General features: G+C 42.9%; 2 protein-coding genes across 5 annotated transcripts; both read right to left on the bottom strand.

Moving 5' to 3' along the window:
* Positions 1-245: 245 nt before the first annotated feature.
* Positions 246-5,085, bottom strand: LOC121540570 (troponin I, fast skeletal muscle-like). Of its 2 annotated transcripts, none has more exons than XM_041849541.1 (7): positions 5,019-5,085; positions 3,292-3,325; positions 2,634-2,670; positions 2,333-2,461; positions 2,063-2,152; positions 1,753-1,926; positions 246-582 (listed from the first exon to the last, which is right to left on the bottom strand). In XM_041849541.1, the coding sequence occupies exons 2-7, from the start codon at positions 3,297-3,299 to the stop codon at positions 496-498; spliced, it is 525 nt and encodes a 174-aa protein (XP_041705475.1). In that variant the 5' UTR covers positions 3,300-3,325; positions 5,019-5,085; the 3' UTR covers positions 246-495. The 2 variants fall into 2 exon arrangements, with proteins under 2 accessions (XP_041705475.1, XP_041705476.1); XM_041849542.2 differs by lacking the exon at positions 5,019-5,085 and adding an exon at positions 4,867-4,990.
* Positions 5,086-8,768: 3,683 nt separating this feature from the next.
* LOC121540568 (troponin I, fast skeletal muscle) lies at positions 8,769-24,259 on the bottom strand. Of its 3 annotated transcripts, XM_041849537.1 has the most exons (8): positions 24,186-24,259; positions 23,878-23,968; positions 19,640-19,672; positions 19,508-19,550; positions 19,224-19,352; positions 18,958-19,047; positions 9,583-9,759; positions 8,769-9,448 (listed from the first exon to the last, which is right to left on the bottom strand). In XM_041849537.1, exons 3-8 carry the CDS (start codon positions 19,645-19,647, stop codon positions 9,353-9,355), a joined length of 543 nt encoding a protein of 180 aa, XP_041705471.1. In that variant the 5' UTR covers positions 19,648-19,672; positions 23,878-23,968; positions 24,186-24,259; the 3' UTR covers positions 8,769-9,352. The 3 variants fall into 3 exon arrangements, with proteins under 3 accessions (XP_041705471.1, XP_041705473.1, XP_041705470.1); XM_041849539.2 differs by lacking the exons at positions 23,878-23,968; positions 24,186-24,259 and adding an exon at positions 23,405-23,540; XM_041849536.2 differs by lacking the exons at positions 23,878-23,968; positions 24,186-24,259 and adding an exon at positions 23,424-23,536.
* Positions 24,260-24,500: the final 241 nt, after the last annotated feature.

Genomic DNA, 24,500 nt, shown 5'->3' with positions numbered 1-24,500 from the left:
AGAGAGAGAGAGAGAGAGAAAGCGAGAGAACATGCACAGAGCATTTACCTTTTGGTGTGTGTGACATGTTCTAAGAAATGATGTCCTAAGATTAAAATCATTCAGTCCTTCACTATTGAATAACATTGAATAGTATGATAATCATACCCAAATCAAGTAGGTTACTGAATAAGTAGTTTTTTTCTCTTTTTTTATCATAAAAACCTAAAAGACATGCAAGCAAAATGAAAATGCTATTCCAGTTGTAAAGGTTAACATATTTATTTCATATTCAGTCATATATACTTTAGTAAAGTACATTTATTCATACAGTAAGTGCTTTTCAAAATGTGTTCAAGTTGCTGTGAAAAATGTAATTATCTGAGTCGACAACAAGGTCATACAAATCCATCTCTGACTTAACCACAATACCACTTTATATATCCGACAACAACTGACTTATTATTAAGACACAGAGAATGCCAGGTGAAATGGGACTGAGTCGTGCCACAGCGTTTATGCGGCCTCAAACATCTTCTTCCTGCCGTCCATGCCGGCCTTGTCATCAATGTTCTTACGCCAGTCACCAACTGCATCTTTGTCCTGTAAGGGTAGAGTGGGTGTTACAGCAGAGAGATCAGGTCAAGAGAGAATCTAAGCTATTTGTTTAGGTCATTTAATTTGAGCTTCAAGGGTTTTGTAAAAAGGAAAGAAGTACATTCATAGAGTGATATTAGTAAATGTGGAGTGATATTAGTACATATGGAGTGATATTAGTCAATATGGAGTGATATTAGTCAATATGGAGTGATATTAGTGCCAAAATAGTTTAATATGACTCAAATTATTTACTTCAAATGTAATGTACTGTACTGATACATAGCGTCGGTAAGTAGGGGTGCTGGAGGTGCTGCTGCACCCTCTGATACATTTAAATACATTTGCCAAAATTATAGGCTCCTGTCTGTACAGAAATAATGAAATCATTCAAATTACTATACCAGAGAGCACATTTTAGCCACAGAGGATCAATAGCTTCTTTAGCTGTGGATTGTGTGGAATCACAAGCGCATACAGTCAGGAAGCCTGCTGCAATTTGGGCAGCACGTGCGGCAAATATCAAACAGCTGATTGTTGAGTTGTGGCTATCAGTGAACAGCAGCTAAAATAGCCTGGCCTTTCGCAATATTTCAAAATACAATCATGGGGAAAAAGTTTGGAAGTCCAATGGATACTGCTAAATAGAGAAGAGTCTAATCTGTCTCTAGTCTGTTGTTAGGCTACCAAAATATTTGATCAACTCCCAATATTGAGCGAACAGCATTGTTTTACAAAGTATCTTTGAGAGATAGGCTATTGGCACGAGTGCATACAATATATTCATCATTGGGTGAGTCAGTGCCACTGGAAAGGTTTTTAGAACTATACTTTCATCCTCATATTGTACAATCTGGGTGTCTTCCACTCTTTTCGTTGGCCTAGGCTATTGGTTGCATTCAAGACTAGGTCGTTTCAATTGATCTCAGTTTTTCAGGGTCAAAGTACCCTGTCATTACGGTTGTTTCAGGGTCAGAGTACCCTGTCATTATGGTTATTAGTTTGGTAATAAAAAAGATTCTTCAAATGTCTCCAGTCATGTAAAACTATGTAGAATTGCATGAAATGCGTTTTGCAAACTCAAAACATCTTACACCTTCCCGTGGCTATGCACGGATATCGATCCATAGTATTATACCAATTCTCTGCTTTGTAGGTTTCCACACAAATACCCACCTCCTCTTTGACCTCCTTCTTCACTTCTTTCAAGTTGGCTCTGAAATCCATAGACACCTTGTGCTTGGAGCCCAGCAGTGCCTGGAGCATGGAGTCAGCAGACATACGCACTTTCTTCAGAGCTGGCTTCTTCATGCCCTGGAACTCAATCACTTTAATCTTCAAATCCTCAATCTGTGAAGAGAGGAAGTCAGGAAAAAGACAATATCTGCACTTTTATCTTCAGGTCACCAATGTTAACAAGAGAGAAAATCAACCTCAACTGGCTACAACAGGATTTCATTTGACAGATTAATTAGGGTTTCTGTACCTCTTTGTCACACTTGCCCACTTTGCCTGCCAGGTCGTATCTCTCCTCATCCACCTTATCAATCTGGTGATGAATTGTCTTGCACAGTTCCTGCAGGAGGTTATTAACTAAATGAACCTTTAACAACTAAAGATTGAAATTAAGAACTGAATGTAATATAAACAACCTGCGCTGTGGGGCAACAAAAGTGAATTTCCTGACAATGTAGATTGAAAATCTAGTTTAAGCATTTGTAAACACTGTTGATTTCAACCATTGGTGATACTGTACCTGCAGATCCGCCAATGACCCAGGCATGTCCAATGCGGCGCAGTTCTCATCCATGTACCTTTTTTTCTCTTCCATTGCCTCTATGGCCTCCGCGTCTAGCAAGCCCTTAGCAATCTGGAGCATCACACTCTGGAGAAGGAGAGAGAAGCAGGAATGGTGACACAACTGGATGAAGGTTAACAGGGGAATACACATCACAACACACAAAAACTTTCATTATAATGTCATATTATAATATATTGTGCTCAAGATAAAGTTTAATTACAAAAAATAAAATTCAATGTTACTTGTGACAAATTACCTTCAGATGATGCTTGCGACTCGATGCCATTTTTTTCCTAAAAGAGTTTATCAAAAGATATGTGAATTTCCTAGAAATGTATACATTTCTGATTTAAAAAATAATGTTGGGACATGGGGCACTGGAGAGGTAAAGATGAGTTTCCAAACATTAATAAAAAGGCAATATATTGATATACATGGATGTCCAAGATCCTGAAGTATACATCATAGAGTGAATGCTATATTTCCTTTCCCACGTTGAGCATGTAAAAAATGATCCTTCTTACCCCACTCTCCCCTAATGGGAGGCTATTCCATAGATGAACACCAAAATAAAGGTGATGTTAACATTACATTATCCAGAGCGACTTACAGTTAGTGAATACATTTTTTTATTTTTAATAAATGTTTTATACTGGCCCCCCGTGGGAATCAAACCCACAACCCTGGCATTGCAAACACCATGCTCTATCAACTGAGCTACATCCCTGCCGGCCATTCCCTCCCCTACCCTGGATGACGCTGGGCCAATTGTGCGCCGCCCATGAGTCTCCCGGTCGCGGCCGGCTGAGCCTGCGATGCAGTGCCTTAGACCACTGCGCCACTCAGGAGCTTAATTATTCACACAGGGCAGACAAATATAGTCACTGATATCATAAGAACATATTGGAACTTACTCAGACATCTTGGTCTCTTGTTTGCTTCAGACCCCTTTGGAAAGAAACGACAATACAACAATGTAATAAACTCAACACTTGCAAATATTCATGCACTCTTGACAACCTTTTTTTCATTTGAATAGGATTTGAATACCAATAGCAATATTTTACCAAACAGAATTTACTTGGTTAAGAATGTGCCGTAAGCTCACTCCACAGCTAGCTTGAAATGTCGCCAATGGCGCTATCGAATTAGATCCTTTTCTATAGCACAACTGGTTGGGCGGTCACGTGTGTTTGCGATCAGAGAACCACTAGTTCAAGCCCAGCAAGGGGACAGGGACAGTGAAGCTGTTAGCAGCACACTGACGCCAGTTTCACTCAGAGGGTTAAGATAGTTATCCTTTGGAACCCCTGCTGTGCTCAGGGAAAGGAGCTCATTTCTAAAAGTGTGTCTTCTTGGGATTCTCTTCTGATACTGTCAGTTGTCATCAGCAGGTCAATTATAACGTAACACTCTCTCATGTGCCTCCAAACTGTATTGTACCACAAGACACCACTGAGACAGCCAAGGACGATTTGAAGGAGCTTCATCCCCAACATACAGTATCTCAAATACAGAGCAATTAATAGATTTACAATTACACCAGCACACAATGCAGCCTTCACAAAAAAAAATGCTTGGACAAAATGATGAAGCATGCTACATTTACTTTACAATATTTGTAAGTATCTGCCAGTGACTGAGGATGTGGTCTTGAAAGACATCAGAGGTGATTATGAAAATAGATGACTGGAAGTGAAAAACACTTTCATAACGTTCTCAAAGCACTGGAATCAAGAAACAAATATTCTAAGCTCTTTTTTTTCTGTCAAAATGTGGAGGTACTGTTTGGGGACCAGTTGGAGAGAGCACAGGAAGTGGTCTTTGAAACCTCTCTAATATCTATCAAAAGCTCAGTCACTTGATGTATGTGACAACCTAAGACCTATTTGCATTTCAAACAAATCTTTGAAGATCCAACAACAATCAAAATGGAAATGCTAGTAATTATAAAAATACAAAATATCATTACATTTGTAAACAAAACCAAATGTACTGTGGCATGGTGCACATGACATAAATACATGACAACTGAGGACTCATTAGCAATGTCTAACACAAATCTAATTAAATGTATGTCCACTGACGTCAAAGGAGACTGACGAGTATAGGTTTCTAAATTAATTGCTCATGTAGGAGTCTGGTTTCAAAATATTACGTAGCTGGCAATGTCCCCAAGAATTAGACAACATTTGATATATTTAACACTACATTCCAGACTATATTGAACTCAAACAAACGTATTAAACGAGATAAACATGTTTTACCCTGCACATTATTTTTGTTGTAAGATTAATTTAATGAAAATGTTATGACTAAAAGACAAGTGAGCAAAGTCGTTAATGCTCTATAATATGTGTGTTGTGACAGGACTATATCCTCTCCTCAACATGAAAGGTTTGTCACTAGTTACTTTATCATCAAAGCTTTATCTAAACCAATTTTAAACAGTCATTTTGCACACAGAGAGACACCTGGTCTGATCTCACGTGTGCAGCTGATTGTAGGGTTTCCAAACAGAAGAAGGAGTGCTAATCCAGAACAGGAGAGCCAGTGGAGTTGCTGAACTCCTGTGATGCATAACCAAGCTGAGAACAGGGAGCAGATAGAGAGTCAGGATAAACAGGTGAGAGGTTCTCACCTATTAGAGAAAGCTGGCGATCGAGCAGTACACCCGTTTGGGACTGTGACAGGCAACTGAAATGCTATGAGGGTTTTAATGGGATACTGTGATGGGTCAGCAAAACTCTGCATTTCTCTTTATGGAATTGGAATGGAGCCCCGCTCCAGACCAATGGTTCAGCAAGCTGCTGTAACTCTAGCCAAAACCCAACCTCCCTGCTGCCTGCATATAAATAACCAACCCTTCAGGATTGTTATTCTAGTTTTATTGCTTATTTATTTAACCGCCTGTCAATTGCAAGATGAGTTACAAATGTACAGTGCAGACCAAGACTGTATGGCAGAATTGTTCTGCCTACTTGTCCTTGCCTTGATGCTGGACAGTTGGTTCTGGTACTGTCTCCCCTTCTCTGTGGTAGGAGATTATGTACAGATTTAGGATCTTAATTTGAGGCAGTTTGCTACAGCAGAAAAATAATCCTGCAGCAACAGGAAATGTGAATTATTATGTGGATTATAATTAATGGACATATTTGTAGAGGTTGATACATTTTTTGTAAGGGAAAATCAAGTATTTTTAAACCTCAAATACACTATAAGTTTTACATTTCCTGCATTACAGGAAAGTTATCTTGCAACAGGGTGATCAAATGAAGATCCTACATCTGTAGAGGGTGGTCAGGTTGGTGCATGTCAGTGACCAATCTTACTGCTGCTTGATCTCTCTTTGACTGTAGTGGTGGAAGGGTCAGTGGGATATCTCCATTTTTTTAAATTATCTTGCTTGTCCTTTTCTTTATACTGTCCAGTCCAGCTTGCTGCTTCTTTGTGCTACCCACCAGCAACACACTGGCATACTCCAGGCATGGTCGGATCAGAGTGGTGAAGATTTCCAGTTGGAAGGCTGTTTCTTGCCATCACAGTCAGGAAGATGAGATGTGTTGAAGCCTTTTTCACTGCCTGGTCAATATGTTGGTTACCACTGAGTTGTTTGTCCAAGTGTAAGCAAAGGTATTTTGTTCCAACTGGAACAGCCTGTCCACCCAGGATTAGTGGAGCTGGCTGGGGAGGATTTTTAGTTGGACAGACTTCTTTCCATCTGCCGCCCATTCCTCCAGTTACTTCGCCTCCTCTTCCGCTGAGGTGTCATTGTAAATGTTTTCTAGCCTTAAAGAACAGGACAGCCCAAAGATGACTCTCCGAGTGGACATGTGGAGCAGGAAGAGGTAAGACGAGACAACCCCACCCTGTGGGACCCCAGATGTTACCTCTGCCAATGAGCTGTACATTCCATTTGCCATCCCCCTCTGTGTTCTCCCTGTTGTGTAGCTGTGAAGCCAGGTGAGTAGCCTTGGACACAGACCCAGACTGGACAAATGCTGCAGGAGTTCAGCATGGTCGACACTTTCAAAAGCCTTTGACATGTCTGCCAACAGAACCCAAACCACTGTGGGTTGCTTTGAGTCTGTCTCTGTTAGCAAGATGTGTGTGACTCTGACCAGCACATTTGTTGTGCTGTGTTTAGGCAAGTATGCATACTGGCTTTTGCATTCCTCAAGAGCAACTAGCATGAGCTTCTTCACAATTAACCTTTCCTGGACTTTGCACAGACAGGATGTAGGATAGATTGGTCTCCAATCATTTTTCTTTCCAGGACTGGGGACCTTAGAAACGGGGCAGATGTTAGCGGTCTTCCACACCGAAGGTACATAGCCCAGTTGATAGGAGGTGTTTACTAAGTGTGTGACCACTGGAGCTTGCCCCCCAATCCCCCCTTCCCCAAAACATGTGTAAATATTGGACTATAAATTGTGCCTTCCTGTATTATACTTATGCTAAATGTTTATTATGTTCTACTGGAGGACAAACTACTCGCCCTCCAGGACACCTACAGCACCCGATGTCACAGGAAGGCCAAAAAGATCATCAAGGACATCAACCACCCGATCCACTGCCTGTTCACCCCGCTATCATCCAGAAGGCGAGGTCAGTACAGGTGCATCAATACTGGGACCGAGAGACTGAAAAACAGCTTCTATCTCAAGGCCATCAGACTGTTAAATAGCCATCACTAGCACATTAGAGGCTGCTGCTGCCTATAGAAATCACTGTCCACTTTAAGAAATGGAACACTATTTTACTGCACTGTCGGAGCTAGAAGCACAAGCATTTCGCTACACCCGCAATAACATCTGCTAAACACGTGTATGTGACAAATAAAATTTGATTTGATTTGATTTACTTTATGTTCGTATTCTTATCTTTTCTTATTTTTTATCATTTTGAATTGTTGAGAAGGAACCTGCAAGTAAGAATTTCGTTGGATGTTGTATACCACGTGTCCTGTACATACGACTAATAAAATTAAACTGAAACTAGCTAGATCCTCTGCAAATTCCTTTAGTAACCAGGGGGATAACACCTGGACCACATGCTTTCTATTTAATAAGAATAATTTGGTGGGTGCTTATATTTGTCCTATTTCACACATGCAGAGTGTACAGAACATTAAGGACACCTGCTATTTCCATGACACAGACTGACAAGGTGAATCCAGGTGAAAGCTTTGATCCCTTATTGATGTCACTTGTAAAATCAACTTCAATCAGTGTAGATGAAGGGGAGGAGACAGGTTAATTAAAGAAGGAATTTTAAGCCTTGAGACAATTGAGACATGGATTGAGTATGTGTGCCATTCAGAGCGTAAATTGGCAAGACAAAATATTTAAGTGCCTTTGAACGGGGTATGGTAGTAGGTGCCAGGTGCACCGGTTTGAGTGTGTCAAGAACTGCAATGCTGCAGGGTTTTTCACGGTTAACAGTTTCCCGTGTGTATCAAGAATGGTCCACCACCCAAAGGACATCCAACCAACTTGACACAACTGTGGGAATCATTGGAGTCAACATGGGCCGGCATCCCTGTGGAACGCCTTGTAAAGTCCATGCCCCGACTAATTGAGACTGTTCTGAGGGCAAAAAGGGAAGGTGTTCTTAATGTTTTGTACACTCAGTGTACAAGTGTGTGTTATACACGTGTGAATTTGAAACATGTTTTTTTGCATATCCTAACACCCTTTTCACGGCCACTGAGTCTTAAAAGAGCTTGTTGAATTTTTCTGAATATAATATGCTTGTAAACTGTGGTAGTGGAAGAATAAATACAAATCCTCAATAAAAATACACTTACCACGGAAGCATCAATAAGACTCCATCTGATGTTTAAGTGAATATTTATCTGTTGAGAGTAGGAAAGTAATACATTACAGTAAATGCAAATTGTAAACAGGAAAGATAATTTGAAACAATTGAACTAATTTTTTTTAAATAAAATTGCTTAGTCAATTTGTTACATTTGTAACAAGTTAACAATGAAATAATACACTTGCTTTTACTGTAATACAAAAGGGAAAAATAAAAAATAATGAAGTAACTCACCTTAATTTCAGTGACAACGACAGACCCCAAAAAGACTGCGGAAGAAATAGTTGAGCCCAATTGTTGTTTTTTTAGGTAAAAAACCCCAACATATTAACCTAACTATTGAATGAATAACTCTTAAAAATATATATAAAATCTATAAAACAAATATCATGATTTTACTTAACATAAAGTTTTCTTTATCCAACAGTAAATTAAGAATGTTCCAGATAATGTTGTATAACATGACAGAAAGCATTGATTTCAAAACCTCTAGAAACTTGTTACTGTACATGCTGCTCAATTTAGACTAGATAATCGAAGACGAGTATTAAAGAGATTGAACGGGATCTTAAGATTATTATTTTTATTATTTTTTTGGGAGGACGTAACATATCATACAAAATGGATGATGTCGTACACAATTGTGCACAATTTTCGGGGGCTCGTTTGGACTTTTATTATACAAAACCTTTAACTATAGGAGTGATCTGCATGTGTGACTATATGATATGGGCAACTCAGCACTCTAGTCTAGAACATTACCAAGGATCCACTCTATACGGTAACAGTACAGGATAGCGGTTGCAAGATTTACACGTTTTGTTCTCTTAGTGTATCAGCATGACAAAATATAAATATTTGAAATGAAGAATGATTTCCTTAAGCCAATTTAAAGTTTGTCACTGTACAGCAGGCTACTCTACTACAGGGAGTAAAGCAGTAAACCAAGATTCAGACCATTACACACATCTTCCTAAGACTTTCTTACTTTCTGCTTCTGTTTCCTTCTGTTTCTTTCTGTGTCTTCGAAATAAATAAAGATGTGTCACATAGTTACGATATTGGTTGTAATGGGTATCAATCAGAATGTGGTTGTCAGTACGACATTACAGGACAGTAGTCAGTCACATCATACAAACACAGCCCAATGATCTAATTATCTCCCTCAAACATCTTCTTCCTGCCGTCCATGCCGGCCTTGTCGTCAATGTTCTTACGCCAGTCACCAACGTCACGCAAGTCCTTATCCTGTGATGGTAGAAAGGGTGAGAAGACAATGAAGTGTAGAATATCAAGGCCTAAAGTTCGTTCAACATTAACAATGTCTCACGATACAATATCTCTATAATATCTATATCTCTATGTTAACCTAATGGACCCACCTCTTTCTTCTCATCTTTCTTCACTTGTTTCAGGTTGGATCTCAAATCCATGGTCACCTTGTGCTTGGAGCCAAGCAGAGCCTGGAGCATAGCATCAGCAGACATACGCACTTTCTTCAGTGCTGGCTTCTTAAACTTGCCCCTCAGGTCAACAATTTTGATGTTTAGGTCTTTAACCTAGCGGGTGGAATTTTGGAACAAGAAAATCAGTGATTCAGGTGGGCTTAACCGAGGAAACAAATACATATAATATATATTTATCATATACCATACGTATATACCAACAATACTGGTATATATACAGTACCAGTCAAAAGTTTGGACACACCTACTCATTCAACGTTTTTTCTTAATTTTTACATTGTAGAATAATAGTGAAGACATCAGAACTATGAAATAACACATATGGAATCATGTAGTAACCAAAAAAGTGTTAAACAAATATATTTTATATTTTAGATTCTTCAAAGTAGCCACCCTTTGCCTTGATGACAGCTTTGCACACTCTTGGCATTCTCTCAACCAGCTTCACCTGGAATGCTTTTCCAACGGTCTTGAAGGAGTTCCTACATATGCTGAGCACTTGCTGGCTGCTTTTCCTTCACTCTGTGGTCCAACTCATCCCAAACCATCTCAATTGGGTTGAGGTCGGGTGATTTTGGAGGCCAGGTCATCTGATGCAGCACTCCATCACTCTCCTTCTTGGTCAAATAGCACTTACGCAGCCTGGAGGTGTATTGGGTCATTGTCCTGTTGAAAAACAAATGATAGTCCCACTAAGCGTAAACCAGATGGGATGGCGTACACTGCAGAATGCTGTGGTAGCCATGCTGGTTAAGTGTGCCTTGAATTCTAAATAAATCACTGACAGTGTCACCAGCAATGCACTCCCAAACCATCACACCTCCTCCATGCTTCACGGTGGGAACCACACATGTGGAGATCATCCGCTCACCTACTCTGCGTCTCACAAAGACACGGCGGTTGGAACCAAAAATCTTAAATTTGGACTCATCAGACCAAAGGACATATTTCCACCGGTGTAATGTCCATTGCTCGTGTTTCTTGGCCCAAGCAAGTCTCTTCTTTTTATTGGTGTCCTTTAGTAGTGGTTTCTTTGCAGCAATTCTGCAGCAGAGGTAACTGTCACGGTTTCGGCCGAGGCTGCTCCTCCTCCTGGTTCGGGCAGGCTTCGGCGTTCGCCGTCCCCGGAGTACTAGCTGCCACCGCTCTATGTTTCTGTGTTTGATTGCTTTTGTCTGTCACACCTGTGTCTGTTTGGGAGTTGATTACGTGTCTTATAAGTTCCGTGTTGTGATCTAGGGTATTTGTGTGTTGTTATTCTGTTGCCACTGTGTCTATGATACGTGTTTGTTTTCCGTGTCATGTTTTCATGTTTAGTGTTTTACGCGTGTGCGTAATTTTCCCTCGCCACTTCGTGTTTTCGAGGTCGGGGTTTTGTTCTCGTGTTATTGAGACTATTAAAAGTCTTGTTGGACTAAACCTCTGTTTCCTGCGCTTGACTCCTCCACCACATCCACGACGGAATAGTGACAGAACAACACACCATCATGGAGTCAGCAGGAACAGCGGCGGCACCCGAATCCCTGCTGGACCGGATCAACTTCCAGGACGCCATGATCCGGCAACTCGGGACCGCCATGGACGAGGTGTCCAACATTCTGCGCCGATTGGTGAACCCTGAGGTGGCCAAGGACCCTTACAACATCGCAGCACCAACAGCCAGTCCTCCTCTCTCAGCACCGGAACCCAGTGGCATTCGGCTCTCACTCCCGAGGGCATATGACGGTTCTGCAGCCGGGTGTCAGGGATTCCTCCTGCAGGTAGAACTTTACCTTGCCACCATACACCCGGCGCCCTCGGGATACGAGAGCGTCTCCGCCCTCATCTCCTGTCTCTCCGGCAAGGCGTTGGAGTGGGCCAACGCCGAATGGAGGGGAATAGACGCCGCAACCATCACCTACGCGGAGTTCTCCCGCCGCTTCAGGGCTGTCTTCGATCATCCCCCTGAGGGGAAAGCGGCGGGAGAGCGTCTATTCCACCTCCGACAGGGGAAGAGGAGCGCACAGGAGTTCGCACTGGAGTTCCGGACACTAGCGGCGGATGCGGGGTGGAATGAGAGGGCCCTCATCGACCAGTACCGGTGTAGTCTACGAGAGGACGTTCGTCGGGAGCTGGCCTGCAGGGACACCAACCTGTCGTTTGACCAGTTGGTGGACATTTCCATCCGTCTGGATACCCTGCTGGCTACCCGCGGACGTCCCCGAGTGGGGGTCGTCCAGTCCACCCTCCAGCACCCCCGAGCCGATTCCCATGGAGCTAGGGGGTGCTGGCGCTAGAGAGAGGAGGAGAGGGAACCCGAGGGGGGCCATCCCTGCACCACCTGCGGTCGTGGAGGACACACTGCGGCCAGGTGCTGGGGAGGGTCTCCTGGGAGAGGTGACAACAGGCCACGCACTGGGGAGTCATTTCAGGTGAGTAGGCGCCCCACTCACCCAGAGCTCTCTGTTGGTCACATGAGTATTCCTGTGAGGTTTCCACAGGTGGCACCTCATTCCCAGCATAAGGCGCTAGTAGATTCAGGCGCAGCTGGGAACTTTATTGATCGGGCATTTTGTAGTAGGTTAGGGATTCCCCCTTTGGCGGTAGACGATCCATTTCCTGTCCACGCATTAGACAGCCGGCCGTTGGGGTCGGGCCTGATCAGGGAGGTCACAGCACCACTGACGATGACGACGCAGGGGGGTCATGAGGAGATCATTCAGTTTTATCTGATTGACTCTCCTGCGTACCCGTGGTGTTGGGCCTTCCCTGGTTAAGCACCCATGATCCTACCATAGCGTGGCAACAGAGGGCTCTTATGGAGTGGTCTGCTCAGTGTGTAGGGAGATGTCTAGGTGTTTCCGTAGGGGGCGACCTCGGTAGAGAGTCCGAACCAAGTGCCCGCACTGCGCATTCCCCGAGTATGAGGATTTAGCACTCGTATTTAGCAAATCGAGGGCAACACGGCTACCTCCTCATAGACAGGGGGACTGTGCGATAAATCTCCAAACAGGAGCGGCTCTTCCACGGAGTCATGTGTATCCCCTGTCTCAAGAGGAGACAGCGGCTATGGAGACATACATAGCCGAGTCCTTGGCACAGGGATACATACGGTCCTCTACTTCCCCAGTCTCCTCGAGTTTCTTCTTTGTGAAGAAGAAGGACGGGGGATTGCGCCCGTGTATTGATTATCGTAGTCTCAATCAGATCACAGTTAAATACAGCTACCCACTTCCACTGATTGCGACGATGACGGAATTATTACGCGGAGCGCGGTTCTTCACAAAGTTGGATCTCAGGAGCGCATACAATCTGGTGCGCATTAGGGAGGGGGATGAATGGAAGACAGCATTTAGCACCACCTCGGGTCATTACGAGTATCTCGTCATGCCATACGGGTTAATGAATGCTCCGTCAGTCTTCCAATCCTTTGTTGACGAGATTTTCCGGGACATGCATGGGCAGGGGGTAGTAGTTTACATCGACGACATCCTAGTGTACTCTGCTACTCGAGCCGAGCATGTAGCCCAGGTGCGCCGAGTGTTGAGAAGACAGTTTGAGCATGACTTGTATGTCAAGGCAGAGAAATGCCTGTTCTTCCAGGAGTCCGTCTCCTTTTTGGGTTATCGGTTGTCCGCGTCTGGTGTGGAGATAGAGGTAGACCGGGTATCGGCCGTGTGTAATTGGCAAACTCCAACCACTGTAAAAGAGGTGCAGCAGTTCTTGGGTTTTGCTAATTACTACCGGAGGTTTATTCTGGGTTTTGGACAGGTTGCAGCTCCCATTACGTCCCTGCTAAAGGGGGGTCCGGTTCGTTTGCGGTGGTCGGCTGAGGCGGACAGGGCATTTGTCAAACTTAAGAACCTGTTCACCTCGGCTCCGGTGCTGGCGCATCCGGATCCCTCTTTACCATTCCAGGTTGAGGTAGACGCGTCCGAGACCGGTATTGGGGCAGTCCTGTCACAACGGTCCACCTAAACTCCGCCCCTGTGCTTTCTACTCGAAGAAGCTCAGCTCGGCGGAGAGCAACTATGATGTTGGGGACAGGGAGCTGTTAGCCGTAGTCCAAGCCCTAAAGGTGTGGAGGCATTGGCTTGAGGGGGCTCAACACCCTTTCCTCATTCTGACTGATCACCGTAACCTGGAGTACATCCGGGCAGCTAGGAGATTGAACCCTCGTCAGGCTAGGTGGAATATGTTCCTAACCCGGTTTGTTTTTAAGATCACATACATCCCAGGGTCCCAGAATGGTAAGGCAGACGCCCTGTCCCGGCGGTATGACACGGAGGAGAGGTCCAACGAGCCTACTTCCATATTGCCGGAATCTTGTTTGGTGGCTCCGGTAGTATGGGAGGTCGATACGAAATCGAGCGGGCACTGCGTACCGACCCTACTCCCCCCGAGTGTCCTATGGGGCGGACGTACGTTCTGCTCGAGGTCCGTGATCGTCTTATTTATTGGGCTCATACATCACCCTCCTCTGGACATCCAGGTATTGGCCGGACCGTGCACTGTCTTAGCATGAAATACTGGTGGCCAACGTTAGCTAGGGATGTGAGGGTTTATGTCTCCTCCTGCTCGGTGTGTGCCCAGTGTAAGGCGCCTAGACATTTGCCCAGGGGTAAGCTACATCCCCTGCCCGTTCCACAACGACCATGGTCCCACCTATCGGTGGATTTCGTAACTGACCTACCCCCCTCCCAGGGGAATACCACCATATTGGTCGTTGTGGATCGGTTTTCCAAGGCCTGTCGTCTCCTTCCCATGCCGGGTCTCCCTACTGCCCTACAAACCGCTGAGGCCCTATTTACCCATGTGTTCCGGCACTATGGGGTCCCCGAGGATATTGTGTCTGACCGAGGTCCCCAGTTCACTTCCAGAGTTTGGGGAGCGTTCATGGAACGGTTGGGGGTCTCGGTAAGCCTTACCTCGGGGTACCACCCAGAGAGTAATGGGCAGGTGGAACGTGTCAACCAGGATGTGGGTAGGTTCTTGAGGTCCTATTGCCGGGACCGGCCGGAGGAGTGGTCGAGGTTCATCCCCTGGGCAGAGATGGCCCAGAACTCTCTCCGCCACTCCTCCACCAACTTAACACCTTTCCAGTGTGTTTTAGGTTATCAGCCGGTCCTGGCACCGTGGCACGAGAGCCAGATCGAGGCCCCTGCGGTGGACGAGTGGATTCGGCGCTCGGAAGAGACGTGGGACGCTGCCCATGTCCATCTGCAGCGTGCCATCCGTCAACAAAAGGCGAGCGCCGATCGCCACCGCAGTGAGGGACCGGTGTACGCACCGGGAGATCGAGTCTGGCTCTCGACTCGAAACCTGCCCCTCCGCCTGCCCTGCCGGAAGCTGGGTCGGGCGGTTTGTGGGGCCCCTTCAAAGTCCTGAGAAGATTGAACGAGGTGTGTTACAGGTTACAACTGCCAATTGAGTATAAAAATATTAACCCCTCGTTCCATGTGTCTCTTCTCAGGCCGGTGGTAGCTGGCCCACTCCAAGAAGATGAGATAGGAGAGACCCCTCCGCCCCCTTTGGACATCGAGGGGGTCCCGGCGTACAGGGTGCCGGACCATCTTGGACTCGAGGCGCCGGAGGAGTGGTCTCCAGTATCTCGTGGAGTGGGAGGGGTACGGTCCGGAGGAACGGTGCTGGGTGCCCAGGAGGGACATACTCGATCCATCCCTCCTGACTGAGTTTCACCATGGGCATCCCACGCGCCCGGGTCCGCGTCCTCCTGGCCGTCCCCGAGGCCGGGGTCGGCGCGCGGCTGGAGCCGCGCGTCAAGGGGGGGGTACTGTCACGGTTTCGACCGAGGCTGCTCCTCCTCCTGGTTCGGGCAGGCTTCGGCGTTCGCCGTCCCCGGAGTACTAGCTGCCACCGCTCTATGTTTCTGTGTTTGATTGCTTTTGTCTGTCTGTCACACCTGTGTCTGTTTGGGAGTTGATTACGTGTCTTATAAGTTCCGTGTTGTGATCTAGGGTATTTGTGTGTTGTTATTCTGTTGCCACTGTGTCTATGATACGTGTTTGTTTTCCGTGTCATGTTTTCATGTTTAGTGTTTTACGCGTGTGCGTAATTTTCCCTCGCCACTTCGTGTTTTCGAGGTCGGGGTTTTGTTCTCGTGTTATTGAGACTATTAAAAGTATTGTTGGACTAAACCTCTGTTTCCTGCGCTTGACTCCTCCACCACATCCACGACGGAATAGTGAGAGTAACTCTGGGTCTTCCTTTCCTGTGGCGGTCCTCATGAGAGCCAGTTTCATCATAGCGCTTGATGGTTTTTGCGACTGCACTTTAAGAAATTCTCAAAGATTGACTGACCTTCATGTCTTAAAGCAATGATGGACTGTCGTTTCTCTTTGCTTATTTGAGCTGTTCTTGCCATAATATGGACTTGGTCTTTTACCAAATAGGGCTATCTTCTGCATACCACCCCTACCTTGTCACAACACAACTGATTGGCTCAAACGCATTAATTCCACACATTTTTTAACAAGGCACACCTGTTAATTGAAATGCATTCCAGGCGACTACCTCATGAATCTGGTTGAGAGAATGCCAAGAGTGTGCAAAGCTGTCATCAAGGCAAAGGGTGGCTACTTTGAAGAATCTCAAATGTAAAATATATTTTGATTTGTTGAACACTGTCACGTATACTCCCTTTGGCGTTCATTATTACACACACCTGTCGCCATCGTTACAAGCTCCTGCACCTCATGGGACTCACCTGGAATCCATCACCTTCCTGATTACCTCCCCTATATATGTCACTCCCTTTGGTTCCTTCCCCAGGCGTTATTGACCCTGTTTTTATGTTTCATGTCTGTACGCTACTCGTGTTTCTTGTTTTGTTCCTGGTTTCATTTATGATTAAATTCACTCCCTGTACTTGCTTCCCGACTCCCAGCGTACACGTTACAAACACTTTTTTGGTTACTACATGATTCCATATGTGTTATTTCATAGTTTTGATGTCTTCACTATTATTATACAAATGTAGAAAATAGTAAAGATAAAGTAAAACCCTGGAATGAGTAGGTGTGTCCAAACATTTGACTGGTACTGAATATATATATTGTATATACAGTATCTCACAAAAGTGAGTACACCCCTCACATTTTTGTAAATATTTGAGTATATCTTTTCATGTGACAACACTGAAGAAATGACACTTTGCTACAATGTAAATTAGTGAGTGTACAGCTTGTATAACAGTGTAAATTTGCTGTCCCCTCAAAATAACTCAACATACAGCCATTAATGTCTAAACCGCTGGCAACAAAAGTGAGTACACACCTAAGTGAAAATGTCCAAATTGGGCCCAATTAGCCATTTTCCCTCCACAGTGTCATGTGACTCGTTAGTGTTACAAGGTCTCAGGGGTGAATGGGGAGCAGGTGTGTTAAATTTGGTGTCATCGCTCTCACACTCCCTCATACTGGTCACTGGAAGTTCAACATGGCACCTTATGGCAAAGAACTCTCTGAGGATCTGAAAAAAAGAATTGTTGCTCTACATAAAGATGGCCTGGGCTATAAGAAGATTGCCAAGACCCTGAAACTGAGCTGCAGCACGGTGGCCAAGACCATACAGCGGTTTAACAGGACAGCGGTTTAGACATTAATGGCTGTGTGTTGTGTTATTTTGAGGGGACAGCAAATTTACACTGTTATACAAGCTGTACACTCACTACTTTACATTGTAGCAAAGTGTCATTTCTTCAGTGTTGTCACATGAAAAGATATACTCAAATAATTACAAAAATGTGAGGGGTGTACTCACTTTTGTGAGATACTACATAGTGCCTTCAGAAAGTATTCACAACCCTTGACTTTTTCCAAATGTTGTTTTGTTACAGCCTGAATGTAAAATTCCTTAAATGTAGTGTTTTTTTTCAACACACAATAATGTCAAATTTTTTACAAATTAATTAGAAAATGAAAAGCTGAAAGGTCTCGAGTCAATAAGTATTCAACCCCTTTGTTATGGCAAGCCTTAACAAGTCACATACTAAGTTGATTGGACTCACTCTGTGTGCAGTAATAGTGTTTAATATGATTTTTGAATGACTACCTCATCTCTATACCCCACACATACAATTATCTGTAAGGTCCCTCTGTCGAGCAGTGAATTTCAAACACAGATTCAGCCACAAGACCAGGGAGGTATTCCAATGTCTCGCAAAGAAGGGCACCTATTGGTAGATGGGTAAAAAAAAAGCAGACATTGAATATCCCTTCGATCATGTTGAAGTTATTAATTTCACTTTGGATGGTGTATAAATGCACACAGTCACTACAAAGATACAGGTGTCCTTCCTAACTCAGTTGCCGGAGAGGAAGGAAACCGCTCAGGGATTTCACCATGAGGCCAATGGTGACTTTAAAACCATTACAGAGTTTAATGGCTGTGATAGGAGGAAACTGAGGATGGATCAACAACATTGTAGTTACTCCACAAAACTAACCTTATTGACAGAGTGACAATAAGGAAGCCTGTAAAGAATACAAATATTCCAAAACATGCATCCTAAAGTAATACTGCAAAACATTTGGCAAAGCAATTAACTTTTTGTCCTGAATATGAAGTGTTATGTTTGGGGCAAATCCAATACTACACATTAATGAGTACCACTCTCCATATTTTCAAGCATAGTGGTGGCTGCATTATGTTATGGGTATGCTTGTAATCGTTAAGGACTGGGCAGTTTTTCAGAATAAAAATGAAATGGAATGGAGCTAAGCACAGGCAAAATCCTAGAGGAAAACCTGGTTCCGTGTGTTTTCCTCCAGACACTGGGAGATTGATTCACCTTTCAGCAGGACAACAACCTAAAACACAAAGCCAAATCTATACTGGAGTTGCTTACCAAGAAGACAGTGAATATTACTGAGTGGTCGAGTTACAGTTTAGACTTAAATCTACTAGAAGAACTGAAAATGGTTGTCTAGTAATGATCAACAACCAATTTGACAGAGCTTGAAGAATTTTGAAAAGAATAATGGGCAAATGTTGCACAATCCAGGTGTGGAAAGCTCTTAGAGACTTATCCAGAAAGACTCACAGCTGTAATCACTGCCAAAGGTGCTTTACAAAGTATTGACTCAGGGGTGTGAAAACGAATGTGAATGAGATCTTTTCAATTTGTCATTATGGGGTATTGTGTGTAGATAGGTGAGAAACAAAATCTACTTAATACATTTTGAATTCAGGCTGTAACACAACAAAATGTGGAATAAGTCTTTCTGAAGGCACCTTATATTTATATTGAAACATAATGTTTTTTTAGGAGCAGACAAGAAGGTTGCTTACCTCATTGCAAACCATGATCGCTTTATATTCTAAGTTGTATCTCTCCTCATCAACCACATTAACTTTGTCGTACATCTTTTTGCAAAGCTCCTAATGAAAGAATGCAACAAAGGAACATTTAACTGTCTTCATATAATACCTAATTGTATGCCTGAACTTACTTAGTACAGCTGAACCTGATAGAAGCACAACTCATACAACACACTGTATCAAGCAGGTATGATATGTTTTCATAATGTCTGTCTTTGAATATCTGAATATCATACCATCAAATCATCCTTGGAGTGGGGCATCTCCAGAGGAGGGCAGTTCTCTTCCATGTATCTCTCCCTCTCTTTAGTTTTCTCTAATGCTTCAGCTTCAAGCCAATCCTTAGCAACTGCCAGCATACAACTCTGGAGACAAATTATGACAGTTGATAAGACAATTGACCTATATGTCCCTTTGCTTTACTACTTTTTAAAAGTATGTTATATTATGATTTTTATACATTATTAAATGTTTTATTCTACGTAAAACATTAAAGGAAGGGCTGTGTGGGATTCCTTACCTTCAGAGTGTGCTTACGGCTTGAGGACACGTTGCCTTTCTTGCTATTGGACCAAGGAAATAAATCAGGTGAAGTACAACTACCTAAACACTTGAAACACAGCATGTAAACAATGTATTGGCCTATACTTACTCTGCCATCTTGGCTGTTTGGTGTCTTCACTTCCTAGAAATGCAAAACAATAGTAATCATGAAATATGTACTTATAACAGCCAACATTTTACCAAAAATACTGGTATATCCTCCATCAACTATACCAATCACAAAACTATACCAGTAAGATTACTGATACTGTTCTATAGGCTAAGGTACATGGAGAATGCTAGACCGGTCAATACAAAAAAAGTAGTCAAAGTCTGCAAACATGTATATATTTTTTAAGCACATTGAATAAGAGCACTCTAGGCTGTTTCTAATTTGTGTTATTGAGTCTGTCCCCGCTCTCCCCTACTTCCAACGGGGGTCTTCTTAATTGTTTTTGTAAATGAGACAAGTGATAAGAATACATTCCGAATTCCTTAATCTCAGTCGACTCTGGGTATCGTTTCCCTGGAGATGGGGAAGTTATCTTGAGTTGAGGAGAACTAAATTGGGCACAGATCTTGTATTAAATGGCTCTGTGTTATGGTAGGCTTGTCTCCAAGAGGTCACAGTAACCAAACACTGCAGCTGGTGGTACCAGCCCTGCCACCAGCCCTGCCATTGCCTTCTAGAACATTCCTTAGATGACCAAGACGTTAGGCCACGTCTCAAAAATAACTGCTGCTGCTCTATCAGGTCAGTTCAGTGTACTCACTCAACTGTCTCCATTCTCCATGATTACCTACACTGAATAAATGTATTATCAAAATGAGTTTATTAGCATATGTATTTTTCTATCCGGGGTGATTATTGTTCAGATTCAAGTGCAATAAACCAATGCCATGAATGTCCAACAATACTGTTTAAAGCAGTAAAGTTCTGAAGAACTCCCGTCCTTCATACTTGCAGAAGAGAGGGAACTTCACAGAGCTGCAGACTAATTAATTGTAATTGAAATAGTATCACCCCAGCTTCCATAAGCTCAACTAAATTGGCATATAGGTATTTACAGTACAGCAACTCTTGTGAACTGACATGCAGGGGTAGAAATTAAGCTAGACCGTGGCTAGTACTTTTCACACCGGGTTAGTTGAAAATTTACCCAACTAGCCTGCCGGCTAGTGATATTTTGTCTTTTCAAACATCACATGGCACAGATTCTGGACCCGGGCTATTAAAAATGTCAGTCTATTAGCCTGGCTGGCAAGTGCCCAAAATCTCTAAGTTCCAACCCAGTTGACATGTCAGCTGTTCAACTTGCCCTGGCTTGGGGTCGTCTATTACCAAAAATGTATCCTCACTATGCCCATGAACTCAAGTACAGTAACTCAAGTACTTTGGTCACATCCAAAATCAAAACGAAGCACTTTTTTTGCGGATCTGAAAATGTATAAAAGTGGAGCAAATAACGGTAAATGAGGTAATATATAGAAATGTATACGTCCAGATTGCGAATGAGATGATGTATCAGAGATGTCTATTATGTTGTAACAGGCTGTGTAGGTACAGTGGGGGAAAAAAAGTATTTAGTCAGCCACCAGTTGTGCATGTTCTCCCACTTAAAAAGATTAGAGAGGCCTGTAATTTTCATCATAGGTACACGCCAACTATGACAGACAAAAAAAAAATTCCAGAAAAAATTCCAGAAAATCACATTGTAGGATTTTTAATTAATTAATTTGCAAATTATGGTGGAAAATAAGTATTTGGTCACCTACAAACAAGCAAGATTTCTGTCTCTCACAGACCTGTAACTTCTTCTTTAAGAGGCTCCTCTGTCCTCCACTCGTTACCTGTATTAATGGCACCTGTTTGAACTTGTTATCAGTATAAAAGACACCTGTCCACAACCTCAAACAGTCACACTCCAAACTCCACTATGGCCAAGACCAAAGAGCTGTCAAAGGACACCAGAAACAAAATTGTAGACCTGCACCAGGCTGGGAAGATTGAATCTGCAATAGGTAAGCAGCTTGGTTTGAAGAAATCAACTGTGGGAGCAATTATTAGGAAATGGAAGACATACAAGACCACTGATAATCTCCCTCGATCTGGGGCTCCACGCAAGATCTCACCCCGTGGGGTCAAAATGATCACAAGAACGGTGAGCAAAAATCCCAGAACCACACGGGGGGACCTAGTGAATGACCTGCAGAGAGCTGGGACCAAAGTAACAAAGCCTACCATCAGTAACACACTACGCCGCCAGGGACTCAAATCCTGCAGTGCCAGACGTGTCCCCCTGCTTAAGCCAGTACATGTCCAGGCCCGTCTGAAGTTTGCTAGAGTGCATTTGGATGATCCAGAAGAGGATTGGGAGAATGTCATATGGTCAGATGAAACCAAAATGTATCGTGAGATTTTGAGTGAAAACCTCCTTGCATCAGCAAGGGCATTGAAGATGAAACGTGGCTGGGTCTTTCAGCATGACAATGATCCCAAACACACCGCCCGGGCAACGAAGGAGTGGCTTCGTAAGAAGCATTTCAAGGTCCTGGAGTGGCCTAGCCAGTCTCCAGATCTCAACCCCATAGAAAATCTATGGAGGGTGTTGAAAGTCCGTGTTGCCCAGCGACAGCCCCAAAACATCACTGCTCTAGAGGAGATCTGCATGGAGGAATGGGCCAAAATACCAGCAACAGTGTGTGAAAACCTTGTGAAGACTTACAGAAAACGTTTGACCTGTGTCATTGCCAACAAAGGGTATATAACAAAGTATTGAGAAACTTTTGTTATTGACCAAATACTTATTTTCCACCATAATTTGCAAATAAATTCATTAAAAATCCTACAATGTGATTTTCTGGAATTTTTTTTCTCATTTTGTCTGTCATAGTTGACGTGTACCTATGATGAAAATTACAGGCCTCTCTCATCTTTTTAAGTGGGAGAACTTGCACAATTGGTGGCTGACTAAATACTTTTTTTCCCCACTGTATGTCTAAAATATGGTGTTGACAGGAAGGAAAACATTTGACGATCGCTTTCAGATTTATGTCTTGTGGTGGTGTACCCTTTCAGCATGTCACATCATCAGTCCATATTCATCAATCATTTACCACCCCATGGATAATTATACGGTCTGCTCACTAAAACACATTCAATACACTACTGGTACCTGAAAAACGTTTCTTATGCAAATGCTACTATTGAAAGGTTACAAATTAAGATACACCAACAAAATCAATCAATAAATATTGTACAGAACAAATAAAATATCTATAAAATGTATTGAAATAAATCAAGTAATTGAATAATTGATTTATGCTCTTTAAAACATTGATGTCAATATTTTTTAAATTATATATCACTTGAGTCATTTAAACATTAGTGACAGACATTAAATGTATTTGAGTAAGAATAAGATGTCATATAAAGAAAGCATTACTACATGAAGCAACAATCCAAACACGTCAGTGTATGATTACAGGAAAGACATTTAACACTCTTGGACTAGAGCCAACGATAACAACCAAACACAAAGTAGTAATTAGCTACAATGCAATACAATTGCAATACACAATACAATTCACATACATTTCACAAACTAAAATGCATTTCACATGCTAAAATCTTTATAGAAACAATCTTATTTTCCTCAACCAACAGCCAAGTGATGACATTAAATAGGCACATCACTATAAATCTGCAATTACTCAATGAATAAGTTAGCGCAAAGACCACAATACTGCTGTATACTATATCAAGAAAAATTTAGTTTATCCGAAAACTAAAACCTGAGTAAAATCTTAATAAATCTTCTCTCCTTCAGATAGTGTCTAACTAGTTAGAAGTACAGAACAGAGACGGACATACTGTAAGGATTGGTTCTCACCTCGGGACTAAGGAGAGCAGCACAGGCTTGTTAAGGGATCCCCAACTGACTGACTGATCGCAGGCAGCTCAAGTATTAAGAAGGTATATATTGCATTTTCTGATCTCTCTCTATAATCCTCCATTTCTCTTTATGGAAGCGGATTACAGACCAAACCAATGGGCTGACAAGGTCATGAAATAGAGTACAGTGTTTCCCTGTTCCCTCCCCTCCCCCAGTCTCTAGTATAAATAACACGTCCTTCAAGATAGTTGTTCTTATTTCATCATCTTTTATTTAGCATATGCCATCACCCATAAGGAGCATGCATGGCCAGTACTCAGAACTTTAAAGGCCACTCACACCAACAGTAATAGAGAATGCTATAATTCACACATTTTCAGAAGGCCAGACATGCAACTGGCACCCATGTTGTTTATCGTAAAAGGATGCCAAACTATTAAACTGGTCGTACCTCGGAGGCATCATGTGTTTGAGATGTATGTCCGTGGCTTCTGAGGCACCCAAAGGACCTGATGACAGTTCTGTCACGTTCAGATCTCCCACTGAAAGACAAGTAAGATGGACAAGGATGGTTCATGGATATCTTTTTCTCTACTAACTCAATTTTTCACTGTGGATGAAAGAATGAACCTGAAAACATCTTGAGTGTTACTTGAAACCATCCATCAATGCATCCTAATTACTAACATTTGTAATCAGTTCTCATATATTTAATCAATTAACAGAGCCATGGCCAGGCAGTAAGCCTGCCTCACTTACCCCACTTCTCAAGAAGAGTTCTTCTCCTCTGCACCACCTGACAACATCTCTTCATATCCAATAAGTGGCTACCCAGGCAACAACCAATAGTGCTCTACTTGTTTCTTAACTACTGTTTGCTATCAACTGATACTGTACCTCTAGCAAACCAGGACATACAATTAGCCTAACTTCTACCCACTGGGAACACACTGGTTGAATCAACATTGTTTCAATTAAATTACGTTGAACCAACGTGGAATAGACGTTCAATTGACGTCCGTGCCCAGTGGGTAAGGTCAGAATGTGCTATTACTGACGGTTTAACTGTGGTCA

This window comes from Coregonus clupeaformis, chromosome 26 (assembly GCF_020615455.1).
Source record: "Coregonus clupeaformis isolate EN_2021a chromosome 26, ASM2061545v1, whole genome shotgun sequence".
NCBI classification, from domain to species: Eukaryota; Metazoa; Chordata; class Actinopteri; order Salmoniformes; family Salmonidae; genus Coregonus; species Coregonus clupeaformis.
Note: the sequence above shows the minus strand (reverse complement) of the source record. Positions and strands in the feature narration are given on the sequence as shown.

What these genes read in the sequence shown, in the direction of transcription:
- LOC121540568 (XM_041849537.1), bottom strand. An exon ending in GCCGTAAGCACACTCTGAAG is followed by an intron (nt 19,353 to 19,507) that starts GTAAGGAATCCC and finishes ATTTGTCTCCAG; the next exon opens with AGTTGTATGCTGGCAGTTGC. An exon ending in AGAAAGATGAGAAGAAAGAG is followed by an intron (nt 9,449 to 9,582) that starts GTGGGTCCATTA and finishes CTACCATCACAG; the next exon opens with GATAAGGACTTGCGTGACGT.
- LOC121540570 (XM_041849541.1), bottom strand. An exon ending in GTCGCAAGCATCATCTGAAG is followed by an intron (nt 2,462 to 2,633) that starts GTAATTTGTCAC and finishes CTCCTTCTCCAG; the next exon opens with AGTGTGATGCTCCAGATTGC. An exon ending in TGGGCAAGTGTGACAAAGAG is followed by an intron (nt 1,927 to 2,062) that starts GTACAGAAACCC and finishes CTCTCTTCACAG; the next exon opens with ATTGAGGATTTGAAGATTAA.